Here is a 19,881-nt window from a genome sequence, read left to right on the forward strand (position 1 = left end):
CTACTGGATTGAAATATTCCACTAATTATTGAATTGTAGCAAGAATTCTCCCCGATTCTTTCAGTAAATAGTTTTAATTTAAAAATGAACTATATTATAATACTTAATTCATTATCGAAAATGTAAATCATCAATTTATCACAAACGAGGGAAAAATAAGGCCAACATTTTTTCATTTGAGAAGAGTTAAACTATTTTCAGTAGTCAATAATGCATTCTATTTCACATCCGCAGAATAAAAAAAAACTTTACACCAAATATGCGTCACTTTTAGGCATATACTGGGTCATGCCATTCAGGCACACACATACATTTTTCGTAAGTTTACCAATGTCGCATCAAAAATAATAGAATATGGTGTATCACAGGGAACTGTATTAGGTCCCACACTGATTATCTGTTTCATCAGAAAATATCTGATGAAATCACAAGTTTCATTGACGACACAGCTGTGTTAAATTCAAGTAACTCGTAGGAGGTGTTCAAGAGCATTATACAGAAAGATTTTTGAAATATATGTGAACTTGTTGGGAAGTAATTATTTACAAGCAATTTAAAAAAAACACACATTTTCTTCTATTTATTTACTACAGCTCTCATTTACCCGTTAAAATTATTATAGCGACAGTGGGACAAAATGTCAATAAACTCGACAAATATCCTTTCGGTATATTATCTCAGAACTTTGTATTTTTCTCAAGTCTAAAGTTACGGCTTAATTGTTTGGACATGTACATCTTGGCAGCAATAAAAAAAATAGAAAATTATATCATCAATTTTCACATAAATAAGAATTAATCCATATCACACAAGACCCCAAAAGTTATATTGTAAAGACTCTCAACTTACCTAGGTTCAAAATTATATAATGCCTTACTGCCATCCTCAATCACCACATATATATAGCGTTTTCAAACATAATATTTCCTAGTGAATACGTAGTATTGAAAAAATCAATATGCATAATTTCACAAATACTAGAGAACAGATCGAATAATAAATATATTTTTATTAGTTTTTATTTTTGTAACTCAACTATTCAGTTATAAGTTATAGTACTTCAGTGTTCGAGTAATAACATTAAAATTTGAAACTAAATTGGCCAACTCACAAAAAAGTTTACTTTTGTTTGAGATGCCAATGAATCAAATTATTACTTGTAATTTATTATACTTGATGAATATTATTATTATTACCATTAACAATTGCTCAATTTGCTTTTGATTTACTATTTGGTGCACATACTTTTTTATAAATTTAAGCAAAGTAATGGCTTTCCTGTTCTGACCCAAAAGTCTGCAATTTAATGGGGAATGATACTTTACACTAGTTCAAAATCTTCTGATTGGTTCAATATGTTCAAGAGACAAGAAATAGGGAAAAAGTAACTCAGAATATGTTTGTTTGAAGGTGATTGACAATGTTTCGTGATGAATTTCACTAGTTCGGACTTCCATTGTCTATTATATAAAATGATTTGACTGGTGATGACTGTGATGACTGTCAGTCATCACCAGAAGACGATTGTAGATACCAACAATCGAAACGTCGTGAACTAACGTGACTTGGAATCTCTACATTTTTTTTATTTTTTATTATTTTCTTTTTGCATTCCTTTAATTTTTATTTATTCAATTATTATATTTTTTTACTTGTAGGTTATTTCACTATCATTTCATTTCAGGTTTATTGTTGCTTAATATAATTGTTATTTTCAACTATTCTTTTTAATTATTCTTTTTTACTTGTTTCAGGGATTTCAAATCATTTTATATAATAGACAATGGAAGTCCGAACTAGTGAAATTAACTCAGAATATGTTTTACATAATTTCTCTAAGTTGATGGCAGGAATTTAACGAATTATTATTAGAAAATTTCCTCTTTTATCTCGGAATATTGTTAAATTTCGACATTGACTCTGGCTTCAAACCTGAAATTTTATTAGATTCCGACTTTTGAGGTCAGAAATTTCTTGAATTTTGACAATGAAATCGAAATTTAGTGAAATTTATATAAAAAAAATTGTGACTCTTCTACACCTTCAGAGATTTGACAGAAATAGAATTATTTTATGAGTGAACTTTCATAGCAATATCCTCAGCAACGTCAGGAATCGCATATCAGTCCTCAACAATGCTGACATTTTAGGTTTTCCATTCTTCTGCTCGAAGAAAAACTATTGATTTGTATCCTTGCCAGACTTTGAATATCTTACAACTTCTAAGGATATATTATGTGTGATTGATGACTTGCGTACTTTATGGTAATTCATGATCACTTGAATGAAATGAATAAAAAACACTTGTCTAAATACCACTTTATACTTGATAGTGGGGTCAAACCTGAAACCGGTCGTATAAATAAAATCTACCATTGGTATTTAGACAAAAGTATTTTTTATTCATTTCATTCAAGTACTAAGGATATATACCGATGTTTTCTAAGAGTTTCTGAAATAATATATCTCCATTTATATTACCAGTGAAGTTTATTTTAAATAAGTAACAAAAAATAGAAAAGGTCATGTAATTGAAGAATCTTATTTGAATCTCATTCCCTATGGACCAACACGTAGAAACCGAGACCAGCTAAAACTGCATACTGAAAAAAAATTGTCATCATCATTTGGTAACAAATTTACTAATTCATTAACAAGATTGAATATGGCTTATATGTACATGTGTAAAAGCATTAAAGACACGTTTAATGCCTTAGGTTAATGAGTATATGAGGAATTATATTGGCAACATTGATTAAGGAAAGAGTTCCCCCAATTTTTAGTATCCTTCACTTCACACATCAATAGTTGATGTTTTCAATTCAATTTCAATGTTTTGGTAAATGATCAATATGGCAACATCGATGCGTTTTCCTTGTACACAAGAAGAAATTTGCTACAATATCTACGTAATATTCTCTGATCATTACCACAAACTTAGTTTCTTCGTTTTGAAACAAAATTTGTATACATAAAACAAATGCCTAATAATTATGATGAGTAGTGACTTTTTTTGTAATGTAATGAGTTACCTTAAATTTGGGATATTCATTCATCAAAATGGTAACCATCCCTACATAAGGAAGAAATCCCCTCGCCCTTCCTACAACGTCTTGTTTTGTTAGCCATAACTGGCCTGGTGCATATAATCCTCTATCATCTACACTGTTATTGTCACCTTTCGTTAGGAATTTAACAGTACCATTCTTCCTAAAAATTATTTCAATGGGAATTAGTGCAGTGAAATATCTGCATTATACATAAGAAAACATATTTTTGGAAAAACCCTTATTGTTTTTCTGCTTCTTCAATATACAGGGAATAAAAAAGTTACAAAGAAAAAACAAATTCAAGAAAAAACCAATTTGTATCAACTACTTCCACTCAAGATATTAAATAAGGTATATGAAAGTCAGTTTTTTTTATTTCAACACCAACAATTTATATTAGATATCTACTACTGAAATCACAGAAAAACTATATTTCAAATGATATCTTCAATCCCCTAGAGTTTCTGTTAACCTTTTTTTCCACAACATCATGAAAGTATAAGTAGAAATGAAAATAATGTTGCAAAATTTCATAAATTTTTCTTAGATTTGCCTTAGAAAACAAGCATCATTTTTTGAAAGCTTCCTTTCTTATTGAATAATGTATTTTTCTTGTCAATAGGATTTTTCACAACAAATACTGCTTCCATACACTAGAAATGTACCACCTTTCTTCAACCAAATTGGCGTCATCAGAAATTGATCTATAATAATAGTGCTGAATACAAAAAGTAAAAGTTGCCCTAGTTAGATATGAGAAGGCGAAGTTACAGTTAGAAGTTGGTATAATTCATCTTCTGGTGAAATGTGTGTTGGAAATAAATGTGGGAAGCAAATTCCAAATTATAAAAAAAGTTGGATTTCTCATCTATTCCATAGCCATATAAATTGACATAACTTTCATTTCTACATGTAAGACTGTCATCAGAACAAACACAAAAGTCTCTCATATTACTCAGTTTCATCAATAAGTGAAATGTAGTTTGCTAGAAAACATATAATTTTAGGGAAATTAAACGTTTTGAAGAAAAAGTTAAAGGAACATGTGAAGAAAGGTCCTTAGTATGTGATTGTAAACAAGTGGTCATTATACATGTTCCTCAAATAGTTGACTTTTTAACTTTTGAGTGTCCACACATTCTAAAGTAAACTGAAGCACCTTTTTGATTATTTATGATCAGCAGAAAAAATATGCAATACTGATGAAGAATTTTTACAGATATTCCTTTGATTTTTTCTTTTAACAAATAATATAATATGAGTAAAATCAATAGATGTTTCAAAATAGTATGAAGTGATTCATCTAATTTTTTATTGTTACTACATACTTTTCATGGAGTTTAAGTACCCGATGTACTATGGGAATGTCTCTTCCTTCTACTTTGAACACAACTATTTCTCCAACTCTGACTGGTTCTTCAGGATAGTTAGTTAGAAAAAGTAAGTCCCCTCTGTGAAATGCAGGTTCCATACTACCAGACAAAACTACAACTATTGGACTCTCGCTACCAGTGACAACCATTAACCCTTTCCATATCATCAGAGCTGAGGAAACTATCATTCCAAAACTGAGTACTTGGTATATGAACTGAAAATGTTAACATATTGAATAATGGAAACAAAAACAGTTGAAAAGTGTAACTTACTTGTCTCTTATTCATTCGTTTAACATCGTCAAACATAGTAGCTAGGTCCATTTTGGCTTTTTGTGGTTCTTATGGAAGAAAATTAAGTAAAGTCCACGTCAAGTGAATATATTTATCACAGAAACGCCACTTCACAAAATTATAGGTTAGTTTAGTTTAAACTGTCACACTCTTCTTCTCTTTCAAGTATCTTAATTTTTTCGCATTAGATAGAATTAAATTGCGATTTGAATTCTAATGATATTTTAATTATAAAAGAACATGTTTTACTAATTGATTTTGTAAAATTATTGAATGGAAACTGATTTCAAGAATCAGCACTAGTGAGTAGGCGGCATCTAGGTTTGGTAATTCGAAAGTCAAACTAAAGGAATAAAATTGCCACAAGGAGGCGTAGTAAAAAATTATAAAATGTTCGTTATCTATTATAACATTCTTTTACTGGAATGTACACATGCCTAGTAAATTCAAAACTCATTGTTCATCGGACCGAAGTTTTTCTTAAAATTTCAGTTAGCGAAGAATTGTGGAATATTGTAACTACATTTGGGAGATTAATCAGGAAATATTTGAAATGACCACCCCTAAAACAACGATTTTACTTCAATTACAAAAAATACTGTGTCATCAACTAACTTTATAATTATTGCATTTATTCCGCCAACAGTACCTTTTGAAATTTTGTTACAGGTGAAAAATCACTTGGTACTCTGTAATTGTTCTTGAAATAGTTTTCTTCCATTTGAAGCCTCCAAAATATTTCAAAATTCTTTGAGATATTTTTTGTGAAGGACTCAATACTTTTTACTGTTTAGCCATATACATTTGACATCACATTCATTTCTACATGTAACACTTGTCATCAGAACAAACAAAAAAGTCCTTCGATGATGTATGTGAAAAGAATCGAAGATATTCATAATTCGAGGCGAAAGTTTTAAAAGTGCATGTCAGGTTTTGAAAACAGAAAAGATAGTTTTTCATAACGTAGACCACTAAAAAAAGTTAAGTGTGAATATTTAATTTTCTCGATTTGCAGGTAAACATTATGACTACAAATTACTCACTAATTGGACTCCTGGTTTAAATTATTCAGTAACTTTTCAGTTTCACCTTCACTATACGTCAGCAGAGTCTTTATTGATTCAGCTATTTTTTCAGATTGTGGAGGATATATACCCAAAAAAGAGTAAGAAATATAGTTATGATGACCTGCTAAAAAAATCCTGATCAGTTATTTGATGATGTTGAATAGAAACAATGCATGTTATAGGATCTTTCTATACCACAATTCATTTTTAAATATTCATGAGGGATGTTGCAGCCTTGGGAAATTTCAACCATTTTCATTGGTCCTTCAAAAAACAAATAATTCAAAATTCATCTATGAGAAAATTGTGATATTTCAGAAAAAAAAATAAGCTTTTTAAACTTTTTATTTTCACAAGTTCAAAAAACAATTTAACGTTTTCCTCCTACTCTAGGTGCAGCTTTCATTACATTCTTGTTGGCTTTCTGTTTAGGTGCTGCCTTAGTTTTTGCTGGGGCTGCTGGTTTTTTGGTGGTTGGTTTAGTGCCTTTCTTCTGTTCCTTTGCAGCACTGAAAATAAAGAAAAGTGAACTAATGACTTTCATTTATATGATTTGAAATATATTATCCAAAAAGGGAGGGTATAACATTCTGTAAAAAAGTGCTGTCCAAATTTGAATTAAATAATTGAACACTCAATGGAAATAGCAACAATGTTCATATTGTTTGGATATTGCCAGGTAGTAATAAAGAATTTGCTAATAGAACAGTTCAACAGAAATATTAATTGTGGACAAAACATTTCTATTCTCCAGCATCATAAAGAAAATGGGAAACTTCTGAAAAAAAAAATAGATAACTTCATGGAAGTCAACTTTTTCATTCAATTTGCATTCCAAATATCATAATGGAATCGAAACAAATATCATTTACAAATATGCTACACACTAGTGAATTTAGAATGAGAAACAATAATTTCTTCTGTTTCATTAGATAAATAGGGATGGATTTATGCACAAGTCTCAAGTTGCTAAGACATATTCAAGAGCATTGTGATTTCTGATTTCTGTCGGCACGTTATGTCTCAAAAAAAAATTATTTTCAATTTAACAACAATATTTATTCCTCTTTGAAAGGTTTAATTATGGGAAATCCGTTAAGCCCCTTACTTGCGGGAATTTTCATGGACTCAAACTCAATCAATTTCTTGGACTTAACAATTAGTAGAATGAACAACAAACATGATTTTTCAATTCAACACAAACCGTCATACTGATATTACTATACATTACGATTCTACCCATCCATATCAACACAAAGTAGCAGCTTATAATAGCATGATTCACAGATTAGTCAATGTTTCCCTTTCACTAGATAATTTCACTAAAGAACTCAATATCATCAAGCTAATTGCAGTAAACAATAGGTTTATAGCTCAACTAACAAACAAAATACTTTCCAAGAAAGTCTACGCAAAAGCGATTCGGTAAGTTTTTCCTATTGATGAGTTAGATAATCAATATTATAGAACTTTAACATATTTTGGACAAACAACAGAAAACATGGCATATTTTTGAGGAAACAAGATATTAAAATTACATAAATTTGAATAGATCACCATTATTGAACTTGTTTTCTTAAAAAAAACATGGAAGTATTATTATTGATGTAAAAGTGAGGTAATATGCTTCAGGTAATCATAATTGAAGAGCTACCTCAGGTATATGAAAATTGTAGAGGTTTAGGTAATTTGATGGATGTAGTTTCAAGTGTAGTTACCTGTGGTATATAAAAATTTGGCTTAAGAAGCAACTTGTAGTATTCAAATCACTGTTGAAGAAGCTACTGTGCTACTGCAAAACATGTCATGATATATTTATCAAATAAAGTTTGTGGAGATTAAATCGTAAGGTGTGTTTATGAAATTAAAATAATGCTGTAATCTTCGGCAAATTTTGCATAGAAATTATGACTTCTCTCTTGCAAAATTATGCTCATGCACTCAACAGAGTATTGAAAACAGCAGCCCGATAAATTGTTGTGGTTTTAGCAATTTGGTTCACTTTCATCCAATTACATTTAAGCAGGATAGGACTTTGATAGGATTCATGCAAGTGCATAATATTATTAATTTCGCAACTTACCGGATAGCTTGTTCCCTTTGTGCTTTCCTCACTTCGGGCCTCTGATTCCTCTTGGCCATGATGTCATTCAAAGATGCTCCTACAATAGCTCGCTGGAATTTTTGAGTTCTCCTAGTTCGCTTTTTTGTGGCCTCTTCTTCCTGGCCCTTCCTGTGCTTACGTCTGTACAAGACAGTCCAAGTTACTTTACGAGGATTCCTCTTAAGAAGGTGAGCCCGTTCACATTTTGAGTTGAGGAAGGTGAATGTCTGAAAATGTAAAAGGCATTACCAATTGATACAGCATTAATAAAATATACATTTGATGTGCCCAAAGGTAGGAAAGAACTCTCAATACTGTTTATATTATTGTTTGTAAATATGCATGTGCTGTATTGAATATCGAGTGATATTGAAAAATAAAAAGCATAAGGTTACCTTTCCATCAACTTTAACCATAGTTTTTCCATGGCCTGGGTAAATTTTATACCCACTGTAGGCGCAGAGTCCGATCCTAAAAATTAAGAAAATATTAATACAAATATATAATCTAGTCTATGGTGTTCATATTCAACATTGAAAATGTAGAAAATTATTCATGATTAATAAAATATATTTGAGAACTCACTTCATTTTTACAAAGAATTATTCCTCCTTACACGAAACTCAAACTAAAAAGAAAACAGAAAACTGATGGCAACGACAATTGACACAGGACAATTGATGTTATTTTGGCCTGTTCCGTAATCAAGATTGTTAACCACTCAGAGTAACAATTACTCTGAGTGGTTAACAATTACATGACTCTTTCAAAATGGAAGTTTGGAGTGTATAGAGTGTATCAATAGTTTGTAATGTTTCAATGATGTCAGGACTTGAGTGCTCTATGAATTGAATGTTTGAACAATTGTCAAACATTGTTGAGCCTCCCTTTCAGTTTTCACAGATTTTTATGCAATAATATTTTGAGGGAGCAGTGGATAAGTTTCCACCACAATTCCGATAATTGGGTACCCCTTAAGTTATCCACTCTAAAATAAACTCTTCGCAAAGATGTATAGATATTGCACAAAAAATACTTTCGACTACTTCCAAAACCTATCGAATACTGAAATTACAAGAATATCGCTTTTTCCTGGCCAATTTGTACTGAAATAGATATTTTTCACGGGACCGCTAAGCAACGTAATATATGAATCAGTATCAATATAAAATTTTCCTTTCAATGATACTTGGTGAGATTTCTAGCGATAAAAGAAGTTTGATATTGCCTTTTTGATATTGCTGTGGCGGCAGTGTTAGTGGACGGACGTGCCTATAATGATCGCCATGCCAATAACGATGCCATGTGCAATTGCGGGGCTCCTTTTTCTGAAGTGAATGCCAAACAATAAAGTAGACTATTTGTATAAAGGAAGCGTATCAATTGGGAAATAAGGGTCCTCGTTATTCCCGCCGGTATCCAGGCCGAAGTGGTTCGGATAACCACGTATGCTGCGCCCCCACACAAAAACTCCTGTCAACAGTGTTGACAGGAGTTGTTGACAGGAGTTCCTGTCAACAGTGTTGACAGGAATTGGTCAAATGCACCGGAGTGGGAAGCCGGCCATCCAAAGGGGGAGAGAGATAACATAATGTAAAAAGTATCTTTTTCAATCACAATTTTTTCCCGTATTTAAAAAAAAACAAAAATGAAAATTATTTTTCCATAACAATTGTTAGTTTCCGTTGTCAGAGAAGTGTTTAATATAATTTTGGTATATATAAATATGAATTTTCATGAGATATATACGATTGGTACTATTGTGGAATAATCTAATATGTGCTAGGACGGAAAGTTTTGAAAAATTTCAACAAACTATAGATATTGAAATAGGTATATATTATTTTTTGAAAATCTGAGCTTTTAAAAAAATAAATTTAGAAGGTAGTAGTAGAATAAGAAATGGTACGATTACCTCTCTCGCCGCTATCTCTTCATCAGCGGAATATTTCTTGTGAGATTGTTGAAATGGCCATTTTCAATACGTGAGCAAACTTGTGGAACAAACTTGCTTTGAGGATTATACACATTTTTTTAAGTAGGTATTACTGGGTAAATGCCATCCGGTCCTGGCAACTTACATGTTTGGATTGAGTTTATGGTCCATTCACTGTTTTTCAAATCTGCTGTGTAATTTTAGCAATATATTCGACTGTCCAACTACCTTATAAAATAAATGAATATGGGGTTAGAGGTGTAGCTTTCTCATTTCTCATATTATATTTACATAGCCGAAAGCAATATGTCGATTAGACAACATAACGTCTTTGTGATGCACTATTCAAATATCTATTTCTATTGGGAAAATTAAAAAAAAATATTTCTCATGACACTCTCATCATAACCTACCACCCATTTTTCTATTTTCATGTTACCTACGGGATATGTGTTTGTAAACACACAAGAAAACTGAAACAATGGCTAATCAACAAGTTCAAAAACATGAAAAATGGAGATGAAGGTCCTAAAAATATGAGCGATAGCTCATTCGATTCGGAATCCCCTCTAGAAAAATGTTTTTGAAGGATTTTAGTGCAGGTAAAAAATTGCAATTGTTATTAACAAAATAAGATAAAAAACAAATGGTATTTAGTTTTTCGTTAATAACTCAAAAAATATTAATATTTAAACAATTTTGAAAAAGGTCGTTAAGGAGGAGGAAATTTCCAATAAAAAAGTCCCGACTCCCGAAACTATATTTCCATTATTTATAATTTTAATTTGACGTTGAAAATAGGGTTCCGCGTGGCTGTTACGGCATGCACGCGCTGCCGCTAAAGAGAGTTTATCAAAAGAAATAATTTTTATATAACATAAATCGTCATTTTAAAAATTTGAAAAAAATCTAGTATCTTTTTAACACTTGAATGAATCGAGTCCCGTAGAAAAAAAAGTATTATCACCATTTTTCAAGAAGTTATTCAATTGTTAACTAACAAATTTTTCCCAATCTCCGTTGGCATAAATCTAGGAATAAAAGATATCAATAATTGGCATATAAATTTTGAACTCCGTGGAGCCCTTTTGATATATATACTTCATACGATCCTGCGATAAAAGTTCATAAACATTTATTAAATTGTTAATTATGATTTTTATAACTATTACAAAATGAAATATCTAAAAATTGTTGATAAACATTTTTTTTCAATTGATATTTAGCTATGTCTGTTTTCACAATAAACAGTTACTTACATAGATTATGAATTTTTTACGTGGTTTGTTTATTTAATTGTTTTAAAGAAATAGAGAAATTCAATATGTTTGAAAAATTTGTTTTGCTTGTTTCAAAAGGTTTGTTCGTTTGTATCAATGCACTTTTACCAACCTAACACAAGTCGATTAATTTCGTCAGCGTAAAAATTGCGTACTCGGGATTCGGTGAAGTCGACGAAGGCATTTTGCTTGGTCCTGATTGGAGAAGGTTTTACCGATGAGAAAGTTATCGAACTGTTTGAAAATATGGTAGTCGATTAGTGAGAGGTCTGGGAAGTATGGTGGGTGTGATAGAACTTCGACGCTCAATTTCTGTCGATCGTTCAAATCGCGGGGCAGCCACTTTTCGAGCTTGTTTACCTTTCCAATACGTTTCAAACCATCAAAAACCTATAGGAGCTGACGCCCAGTTCTTCCGCCATCCCATACACCGTTTGTGATGGGTCAGTCTCCAGTAGGGTCTTCAAATCCTCGCCCTGGATTACTGTAAGTCGACCTACCACTTTGGGGCTCATCTTCGAAGCTAAAATCTCCGGAACTGAAATTCATTAATACTATCATTGCCAAATACCTGCTGAAAATAATCAAAACTAAAACTTGAAAAAAAAAGGAAAGGCATCAATGTATATCGAGTAAAAAATTCTCTATCGATGAGCATACTCCACATAGTAGAACAAATATCTATCTATGGAGATATAGAGTTACAAAATACATGATAGTGAAACGGACAAAACTTTTAAAACAACCTGAAAGCATTCATCTAGCCCTAGTAGGGTAGGAATGATTTTATTGTTCGAGAAAGAATTTACTCATATTTTCACATAACTCATATATCATATTAGTTCAGTTCTTCGAAAGAATTTCTACACGATTCCTTCTTGGTTAATTATTCTTATAGCAGTATAAAATCCCTCTCTGTAGCGGAACTCATACCCAGTTCAAATATCCATATCGAAATTGACAACCGATAGTTGCATGATACAGAGTTAAAAATACTCTCTTATCATAATGATGATAAGAGAGTTTTTTTAACGAAAAACCAAACTACTGAAAAATGAATATAATTGAAGAAAATTCAAACACGTGGTGCTAACAAATCAAGGATTGCGAAGATGACCGCAACACGAACAGGAAATGAGAATACTTGTCACCTTTTGTGAAAAACAAACTGGGCATTATGACTCTTATATTAATTTCAATTTTTCACTCATTGCAGAAGAACAAATTGAGTACTAATTTTCACTGGTCATCTGATAATCGATTAAGATTTATAGATAAATTTCTCATTGGTTTCACCGGACATATGAATATAGGTGTACGCCTTCTTCCATGGTATGAAGGTATGGAATATTATAATGAAACCAATTTAGACCCTTAAGTTGTTAAACTCGAATCAAATAAAGGAAAGAGAATCACAATATCACACTACACTACACAACGGGATTAAAAAAGGTAGTTCATTGCAGTTGTGAGCCAATACGTTTTAGAGCAGGGGTCAGCGAGTAGTTTTAGGTGGGGTCCGTTTACTGTGAGAAAATTTTAACGAGATCCAGAAAAAAAAAACAATTATTAATAATAAAGTGCTACATATTATTTGTTTCAAATTACATACTGAATTATGAAAGAAATACAAGACCTCTCATTATTGAGAGAAACTACACCGACGGTCTTGAGCCAGTTTTTTATAGTTTGGTTTTCGAGAGGAACACCATACCTATTCGAAGTGTGTCTTTTAGGTGAGCGTCTGTTGATCTCGAACGATATTTGTTTTTCAAAAAATTCATCTTTGAGAAATATGTTTAACATATGTATGTTGAGCCAAACATAGTGGCCAAATTGATAGCTAGTCTTTTACAATTTTCATATTTTTCTTGGACATGTTTGGCCCGAAATCCTTCAGTGGATATCGTTCTATACATTTGCGAAGGCACATCTTCTTGCAAATCGATTATCTCCATTTGAAGTGATGGCTTTGACAGATTAACCAATTTGGCAACCACATCTGTCGATTTTGCCGCTGCATCAATTTCAAATGGAAATTTAAGAAACGAACATAGCTTGCCTACCTCTGCAAAGTTTTGGAATCTTGTAGCAAATTCGTTCTTAAGATCGGCCAGAAATTTTATAAACTCTGCAATGTCTCCTTCAAGAATTGTCGGAAAATGAATAAATTCTTGTTTAACGATATCTTTTTCAAAGATATCCAGCTCACGATGAAAAGCAGACACGCTTTGTATCGCATCACATATTAATTTTCCATTTTCTTGTAACTCTGTATTGAGCGTATTCAAATATTTTGAAATATCTTTCACAAAAGCCACAACCAGCATATTGTGCTCGTTTTTTATGAACTCAAAGTGCTTTTTGGCTCCCTGCGTATCCAAGTTTTGCAAGAAAAATCTGTTTAAAATCTGTTTTTCCGTTAACCAGCTGTCGCACCCCTACGAACGACAACCCTCAGAAGTCGAAACTTGTGCGAGCTAAGGATTAACGAGGTCTTACCTTTTAACGTGTGATTCCTAACACTGTTGGACGATAGCAAGTGAAGATCGATCGTTCAGACTAGGGCTTGAACCACCGACTAACACGGCAGTCAATTCGAGTGAGTGAACAAAGCACCCATGCCGAACCGCTTGGCTATCGACCGACCGACCGAAGGGAGGATACTTGTTCTTTTATTAGCCAGAAACGTTCAATAACTTGACCTTTACTTAGCCAACGAAGTCAGAAAACGCAGAATCACATTTAAAAAAGAACTCTTTGAAATGTCGGTGCTGAAATGCAGAATGGGATCTCATACAAATAATCAACTTGACCAAATTGTCCATCCCTTCTTTGAGTGTAGTACTTAGTTTTCCACAAAGGGCTGCCTGGTGAATTATGCACTGATACGACATTAGATCTGAATTTTTATCTCTGATTCTCTTTACTACACCGTTTTATTTGCTGATCATTGCTGGGGCCCCGTCAGTTGAAAGCGAAACCATTTTATCATAACTGATGTTATATTTCGTAATAAAATCATCAATGGCCTTGAATAAGTCTTCAACTTGAGTGTTACCTTTCAACGGCAATATTGCTAGCAACTCTTCCCTAAAAATCTGACACTCAATGTCAGAAAATATTACGAAAATAGACATTTGTTCATCATCGACAATGTCACATAATTCTTCAAGTGCTACGGCGTAACAAGGTGTCTTTTCCAGTAGTTCAAGAAGAGTGTTTTAATTTCCGCAGCTAAAATTTCAGTTCTTCGTGTATTACTTCTCGCTGACAATGGAATACTATTAGGCCAGGCGTACTATATTTTTTTGAGGAAAAAATTCTTTACAGGGCAAACTCAACGGGAATGGGTTGGAAAGGTAGTCAGTAATATTGGGGCAAAAATTCAACAGCTGAATGTTTGCAGGAGCGGAGGGGTGGAGGTGAAAAGGGGTGAAAAACGGTTTTTCGCGGTTTGCGGCCAAAATAATTATTTTAGAGAAAAAAGTTGAATAGGAGAGTTGTAAATAATAAAAAAATCTATAACTTTTATATCTATACTTTTTTCACATAACCTCAAAATTTTCGAGTAAAACGCGAAAACCACTTTTTTCGTTTTTTATTTTTCATTTCACGAAAAAAAGCGTATCACTATGAAAATTTGAGCAATTGTACTATTTCTCATCACAAATGAGTATCAATTTTTTTTTGCGATAAGTTAATTAGTTTCTGAGAAATTCGCGTTTTTCGAAAAAAAGCATTTTTTTCAAGTTAGTCAAAAAGGTTTTTTTTTGACCTAGACAACTTTTACATAGCTCATTTTTTTTGTAATTACATCAGCTTTCAGATGGAAAAATTAAAATATACTACTTTAAGCAAAAAAAAAATCGTTTAAAATGCAAAAACTGAAAAATTGTGCTTTTTTTCGTGATTTGTTTCATATTATGTCATTAAACGGTTTTTAAACTAAAATACAGTTGAAAAATTTTTATTATAGAATATTTAGGATGCTTTGAATTGATTATCAAGGTTTTATAGTGGCAAGTTGAACAAATAAAGCTTCAAATAAAATGTTTATTTAACAAAGATGCAGGTAACCATACATTATACATAAGATAATGAAATAAAAAATTGTCTTAATTTAATTAATTCTCGCTCTTTTACTTGTTGTTGTTGTTCTTCTTCTTCTCCTTCGTCTTGTACATTTTTATCGGATTCTTCTTGAAGATCTAGTTGCTCAGCAAAAACATCATCCGTGTCGTCAATTTGGGTACTTTTCATCTCGATATTAGAACACTCATTCGAATCGCAACAGTTTCTGCACAACTGCGAGCATTTTAAACCATGCTTCCGGCAACTGCAGCGCAAAGTATTACAGAATTTTTCACAGCTGCAATGAATTTTTTCAAGCAAACTGTCAGGAATCAACTGTTCATCGGTGCTTTGCAGCTCCTTCCGTCGGTAATTTTTCCAGTTTGAATGTAGATTTGATCGATGCTATTTGGTACATATATACATACATGTTCAACGACATACTTTTTTTTTGCTGTACATTGCTGCAATCAATTTGCAGCCATTTTTTATCAACAAATATTTATCAGCATTTACATTTTAAAAAATATCAGCCAAATCCATATATATATATATATATATATATATATATATATATATATTTATATATATATATATATATATATATATATATATATATATATATATATATATATATATATATATATATATATATATATATATATATATATATATTGATTTCAATTTAAGAGCCACCGGTATACAGCTGTTTCAACCTATTGGGCATCGTCAGTACCGGGCAGGCGGTCCCCGATTGAAGACAAAATGAGAAAAAACCAAGAAAGTACTTGATAAAAATAGCTGCGTAAACGCAAGCGAAACATAAGTGGAACCACCTATAGGTGTGACACCCAAGTCAACTTGCCAAGTTTTTTATGTCACCTAACCTAACCTAACCTAAACTAACCTTAATCTATCTAATCTAATCTTAATCTAATCTAGACAGCTATAGCTACCTACGTGGTCTGGAACTGGAACCACAAATGGAACCACTGGAACCATATATATATATATATATATATATATAAATATATATATGTATATATATATATATATATATATATATATATATATATATATATATATATATATATATATATATATATATATATATATATATATATATATATATATCATCGTTTATTTACACAAAAAGAAAAACAGCAAGCATAACAAGGCTATACATTTTGCAAATAAACATTGGGAAACCCACAGAAGCAACAGGTGTTGCTTGTGCGTGGTGTAAATAAATTTTTATAACTTCAGATACTAAAATTAATAATGAGTATAAGGTTAACAAAAGGGTGAAATAAATATATACAGAACATTCAAAAACTTTGTAGACGTGTAAGTAGATATAAAATTAATCATATGTGGTATAAATAAAATAGATTAAAATAACCATTATAACAATCATAAGAACATTCGAGACTTTTATATATAAAATGAATCACATGTATAAGAAAAATCACTCGGATCACAAAACAATTGGAGACGTGTAAGGATGAAATAGATCACATGGGAGGTGTAAATAAAATTTCTTACAAGTTGGAAATTGTCTTGCGAGAGCGTAACGGTGAGTAATTTTTATATATTTTATATATATATATATATATATATATATATATATATATATATATATATATATACAGATGGAGATTTTATCGAGTGTGTATGATACAAATCAAGAATGAAATTCTTGATTTGTATCATACGTGGACACAACACTCAATGTAATGTAATGTAATGTATTATATCATAGTAAACTTTTACTTAAATAAGTTCTTTTTTCACAAAACAAATTAACAGATTAACACTTGTTATTTTAAAAATTTTTAATTTTTAAAATTTTTGAGAAATGTGAAATTTTCTCATACTCAAAGGTTGGAGCTTGAATTATTTTTTTTGTCGAAAACGAATAACCTGGTCGAGATTCATGTCTGGCAGACCCGACCTGCGAGAATTTCTGTGGACCTGCAAAATGTACTTTCAATTTTCTGAGAATTGTGAAACTATTGGGTGGGGGTTGGGACATTTTTCTGTCGGAAATGATTCCCCTGGTCGAGATTCATATCTGGGAGAGCCGACTTTCAAGAACTTCTGCCGACCTGTAAGGTTTATTTTCAATTTTAGAAATGTGAAATTTTTTCATACTCAAAGGGTAGAGGTTGAGTTTTTTTGTCGAAAATGATTAAGTTGTATTCAGTGAACTTTCTTCATGTTTAAATGAGGTAGCACTTTACTTGTGATTCTATTTAGAATGAAAGGCCTGAATTTTACTCCACCGAGGGAGTGAAAGTGAGAATTATGATAAAAGTCACAAAAACTATTGAACTATATTTATGCACAAGTGGATAATAATAACTTGATTTTTTCACTTTTTTTAGATCTATCAAAAGCATTCGATACTGTTTCTTCCAAATTTCTATTGAAAAAATTACTAGTAATGGGCTTTCCCAATAATGTGTTGTGTTGGATAGAATCGTACATGGAAAACCTTAGTTTGGTGGTTAAATGTAATGGAATTACATCAGTTCCTTATGATGTGGAACTAGGTGTTTCACAAGGGTCTGTTCTGGGTCCATTGTTATTCTTGACTTTTATCAATGACTTGCCTGAATTCATATCAGATTGTCACATAACTATGTACGCTGACGATACTACAATCACTGTTTCTGGAAAAAATGAGAAGGAATTATCGATGAAAATTAATTTAGTTATTGACGAATTCAGTAGTTCAGTAGTTAAGTAAATCTAAGTCAGTGCTGATAAAACATTTGTTAGGAGGGATTTCTGTTGTAATTTAGTCACTTTGAATGACATATAAATATCAAAAGAAGTTGATTTTCTTGGAACTATTTTAGATGAGAAGCTCACCTGGAGAAGTCACATACAAAAAGTGTGCAGTAAACTCAATTCCGCTTATTATTTGATCAAACAGTTGAAACATTGTTTAGATAGGTTTGGTTTACTTAATGTTTACTTTGCGAATGCATACTCCCACATTAGTTTCAACAAAATGGCTTGGGGATGTGCAAAGGAATTTTCTAGAGTTTTCATCTCTCAAAAACGACTGATAAGATTGATATTCAACCTGGGGTACCAAGAAAGTTGTAGACCCGTTTTCAAAAGAGAACGCTTGTTGACTGCACCCACAATTTATATAATGAAATGTGTCATTTTTGTGCACTGGAACCTCGACTTGTATATAACGAACTTGAGCATTCACGGTCGTGATACTCGCCATGCTACTGCTCTGAGGGTCCCTTCACATAAGAATGATCATTTCAAAAAATCTCCATTATATAATGCCACTTTCTATAAAGAGGTTGAATTCTTCAACTTTGTTCAGTAAGAAAGCTAAAAACTTATTACTGGACAAATGTTACTACAGTCATAAGGAATATTTAGAGGATTCTTTCACAGAAGGATAATGAGATATATAATCGTTCTAAATTTTCACTTGCTGTTTTGCTTTAGTTTCAGTGTTCTGACTGGCGATTTTATCGTTTTTTTTAACATGTGTGTACATGTTTGTAAATATATGCCGAGCACAAGAAGCACACACAGCGAGGAGAAACCAGCAAATCAGGAATAGCAGACCATGTTTGGACCCATCAACACAACATCGAGTGGTCCCAAGCTGAGATCTTGCACAGAGAGGAACATTGGTTCAGGAGAAAATTTAAGGAAGCCGCATACATGTTGTCCAACAACGTATTCAGCCAGGCCAGCGTAGATATACGAAACATATGGAAACCCATCATCAAACGGAAAATGACCAACTCCCGCCAAATCGGTCATCTCTCACGGAATCAGTGAAGCGGAAAATGAAAAGTAGAGAAAGTGAAAGTATTTCAACGACCTATAAAATAGTCATCTCTTGGAGGAATCAGTCCAGTCATCACCCGAAGACGATTGTAGATACCAACAATCGAAACGTCGTGAACTAACGTGACTTGGAATCTCTACACTTTTTTATTTTTATTATTTTCTTTTTTGCATTCCTTTAATTTTTATTTATTCAATTATTATATTTTTACTTGTAGGTTATTTCACTATCATTTCATTTCAGGTTTATTGTTGCTTAATATAATTGTTATTTTCAACTATTCTTTTTTAATTATTCTTTTTTACTTGTTTCAGGGATTTCAAATCATTTTATATAGTAGACAATGGAAGTCCGAACTAGTGAAATATATGTATATATGTAAATATATACATATGTATATTTATTTGACCACGGCAAGCAAAATTGCCACATTTTTTATTCATTTTTTAATTAGCATTTTATATATCTATCTTTGTATATGCAAATTTTAATTTTTATTCAAGCTTTGATTCCATAATTTTATTTATAAGTGACTTACTGTTCTTTGTAAATAATCATTGACCTACCATATATACGCTATGTATCATAAATGCTGAATAAATATTATTATTATTAGTCCCTTCCTCGAATTAAAAATCAACTAGTCCGAGTGATTTTTTCCAAATGCCATTTATGAGAAATTGACCTTGTTACATTTTCACCCTGTATACGTGGTCACATATATTATCTATCTATCTACCTATCTATCATATTCAATCTATCTATCTATCATATTCAACGAATCAGAAACTTGACTTGCTGGCATGATTTCACACTCTTTCATGAAAGAGAAGTAATTTTTGTAATGCACCTATTTTATCTACGCGCC

General features: G+C 31.7%; 2 protein-coding genes across 2 annotated transcripts; both read right to left on the reverse strand.

Moving 5' to 3' along the window:
* Positions 1-2,471: 2,471 nt before the first annotated feature.
* twr (signal peptidase complex catalytic subunit SEC11 homolog C twr) lies at positions 2,472-4,856 on the reverse strand. The gene is made up of 4 exons (XM_023168106.2): positions 4,697-4,856; positions 4,379-4,638; positions 3,033-3,210; positions 2,472-2,603 (listed from the first exon to the last, which is right to left on the reverse strand). The coding sequence occupies exons 1-4, from the start codon at positions 4,745-4,747 to the stop codon at positions 2,553-2,555; spliced, it is 540 nt and encodes a 179-aa protein (XP_023023874.1). The 5' UTR covers positions 4,748-4,856; the 3' UTR covers positions 2,472-2,552.
* Positions 4,857-6,118: 1,262 nt separating this feature from the next.
* On the reverse strand, positions 6,119-8,627 carry RpL24 (Ribosomal protein L24). Its single transcript, XM_023168110.2, has 4 exons — positions 8,477-8,627; positions 8,287-8,362; positions 7,871-8,118; positions 6,119-6,296 (listed from the first exon to the last, which is right to left on the reverse strand). The coding sequence occupies exons 1-4, from the start codon at positions 8,479-8,481 to the stop codon at positions 6,158-6,160; spliced, it is 468 nt and encodes a 155-aa protein (XP_023023878.1). The 5' UTR covers positions 8,482-8,627; the 3' UTR covers positions 6,119-6,157.
* Between the last annotated feature and the right edge of the window lie 11,254 nt (positions 8,628-19,881).

The sequence above is a fragment of the Leptinotarsa decemlineata genome, unplaced genomic scaffold (assembly GCF_025532065.1).
Source record: "Leptinotarsa decemlineata unplaced genomic scaffold, Ldec_3_MD MMD2_tig00026330_RagTag_RagTag, whole genome shotgun sequence".
Lineage (NCBI taxonomy): Eukaryota > Metazoa > Arthropoda > Insecta > Coleoptera > Chrysomelidae > Leptinotarsa > Leptinotarsa decemlineata.

Coding starts and splice junctions, on each gene's coding strand:
- twr (XM_023168106.2), bottom strand. CDS start 4,747: ATGGACCTAGCTACTATGTTTGACGATGTTAAACGAATGAATAAGAGA. Junction 3,211..4,378: donor GTACTTAAACTCCATGAAAA/GTATGTAGTAAC, acceptor AATAATTTTTAG/GAAGAATGGTACTGTTAAAT. Junction 2,604..3,032: donor ATGAATATCCCAAATTTAAG/GTAACTCATTAC, acceptor ATTTTTTTTCAG/TATGCAGTTTTAGCTGGTCT.
- RpL24 (XM_023168110.2), bottom strand. Junction 8,119..8,286: donor TGGTTAAAGTTGATGGAAAG/GTAACCTTATGC, acceptor TTACATTTTCAG/ACATTCACCTTCCTCAACTC. Junction 6,297..7,870: donor CAAAGGGAACAAGCTATCCG/GTAAGTTGCGAA, acceptor CTTTATTTTCAG/TGCTGCAAAGGAACAGAAGA.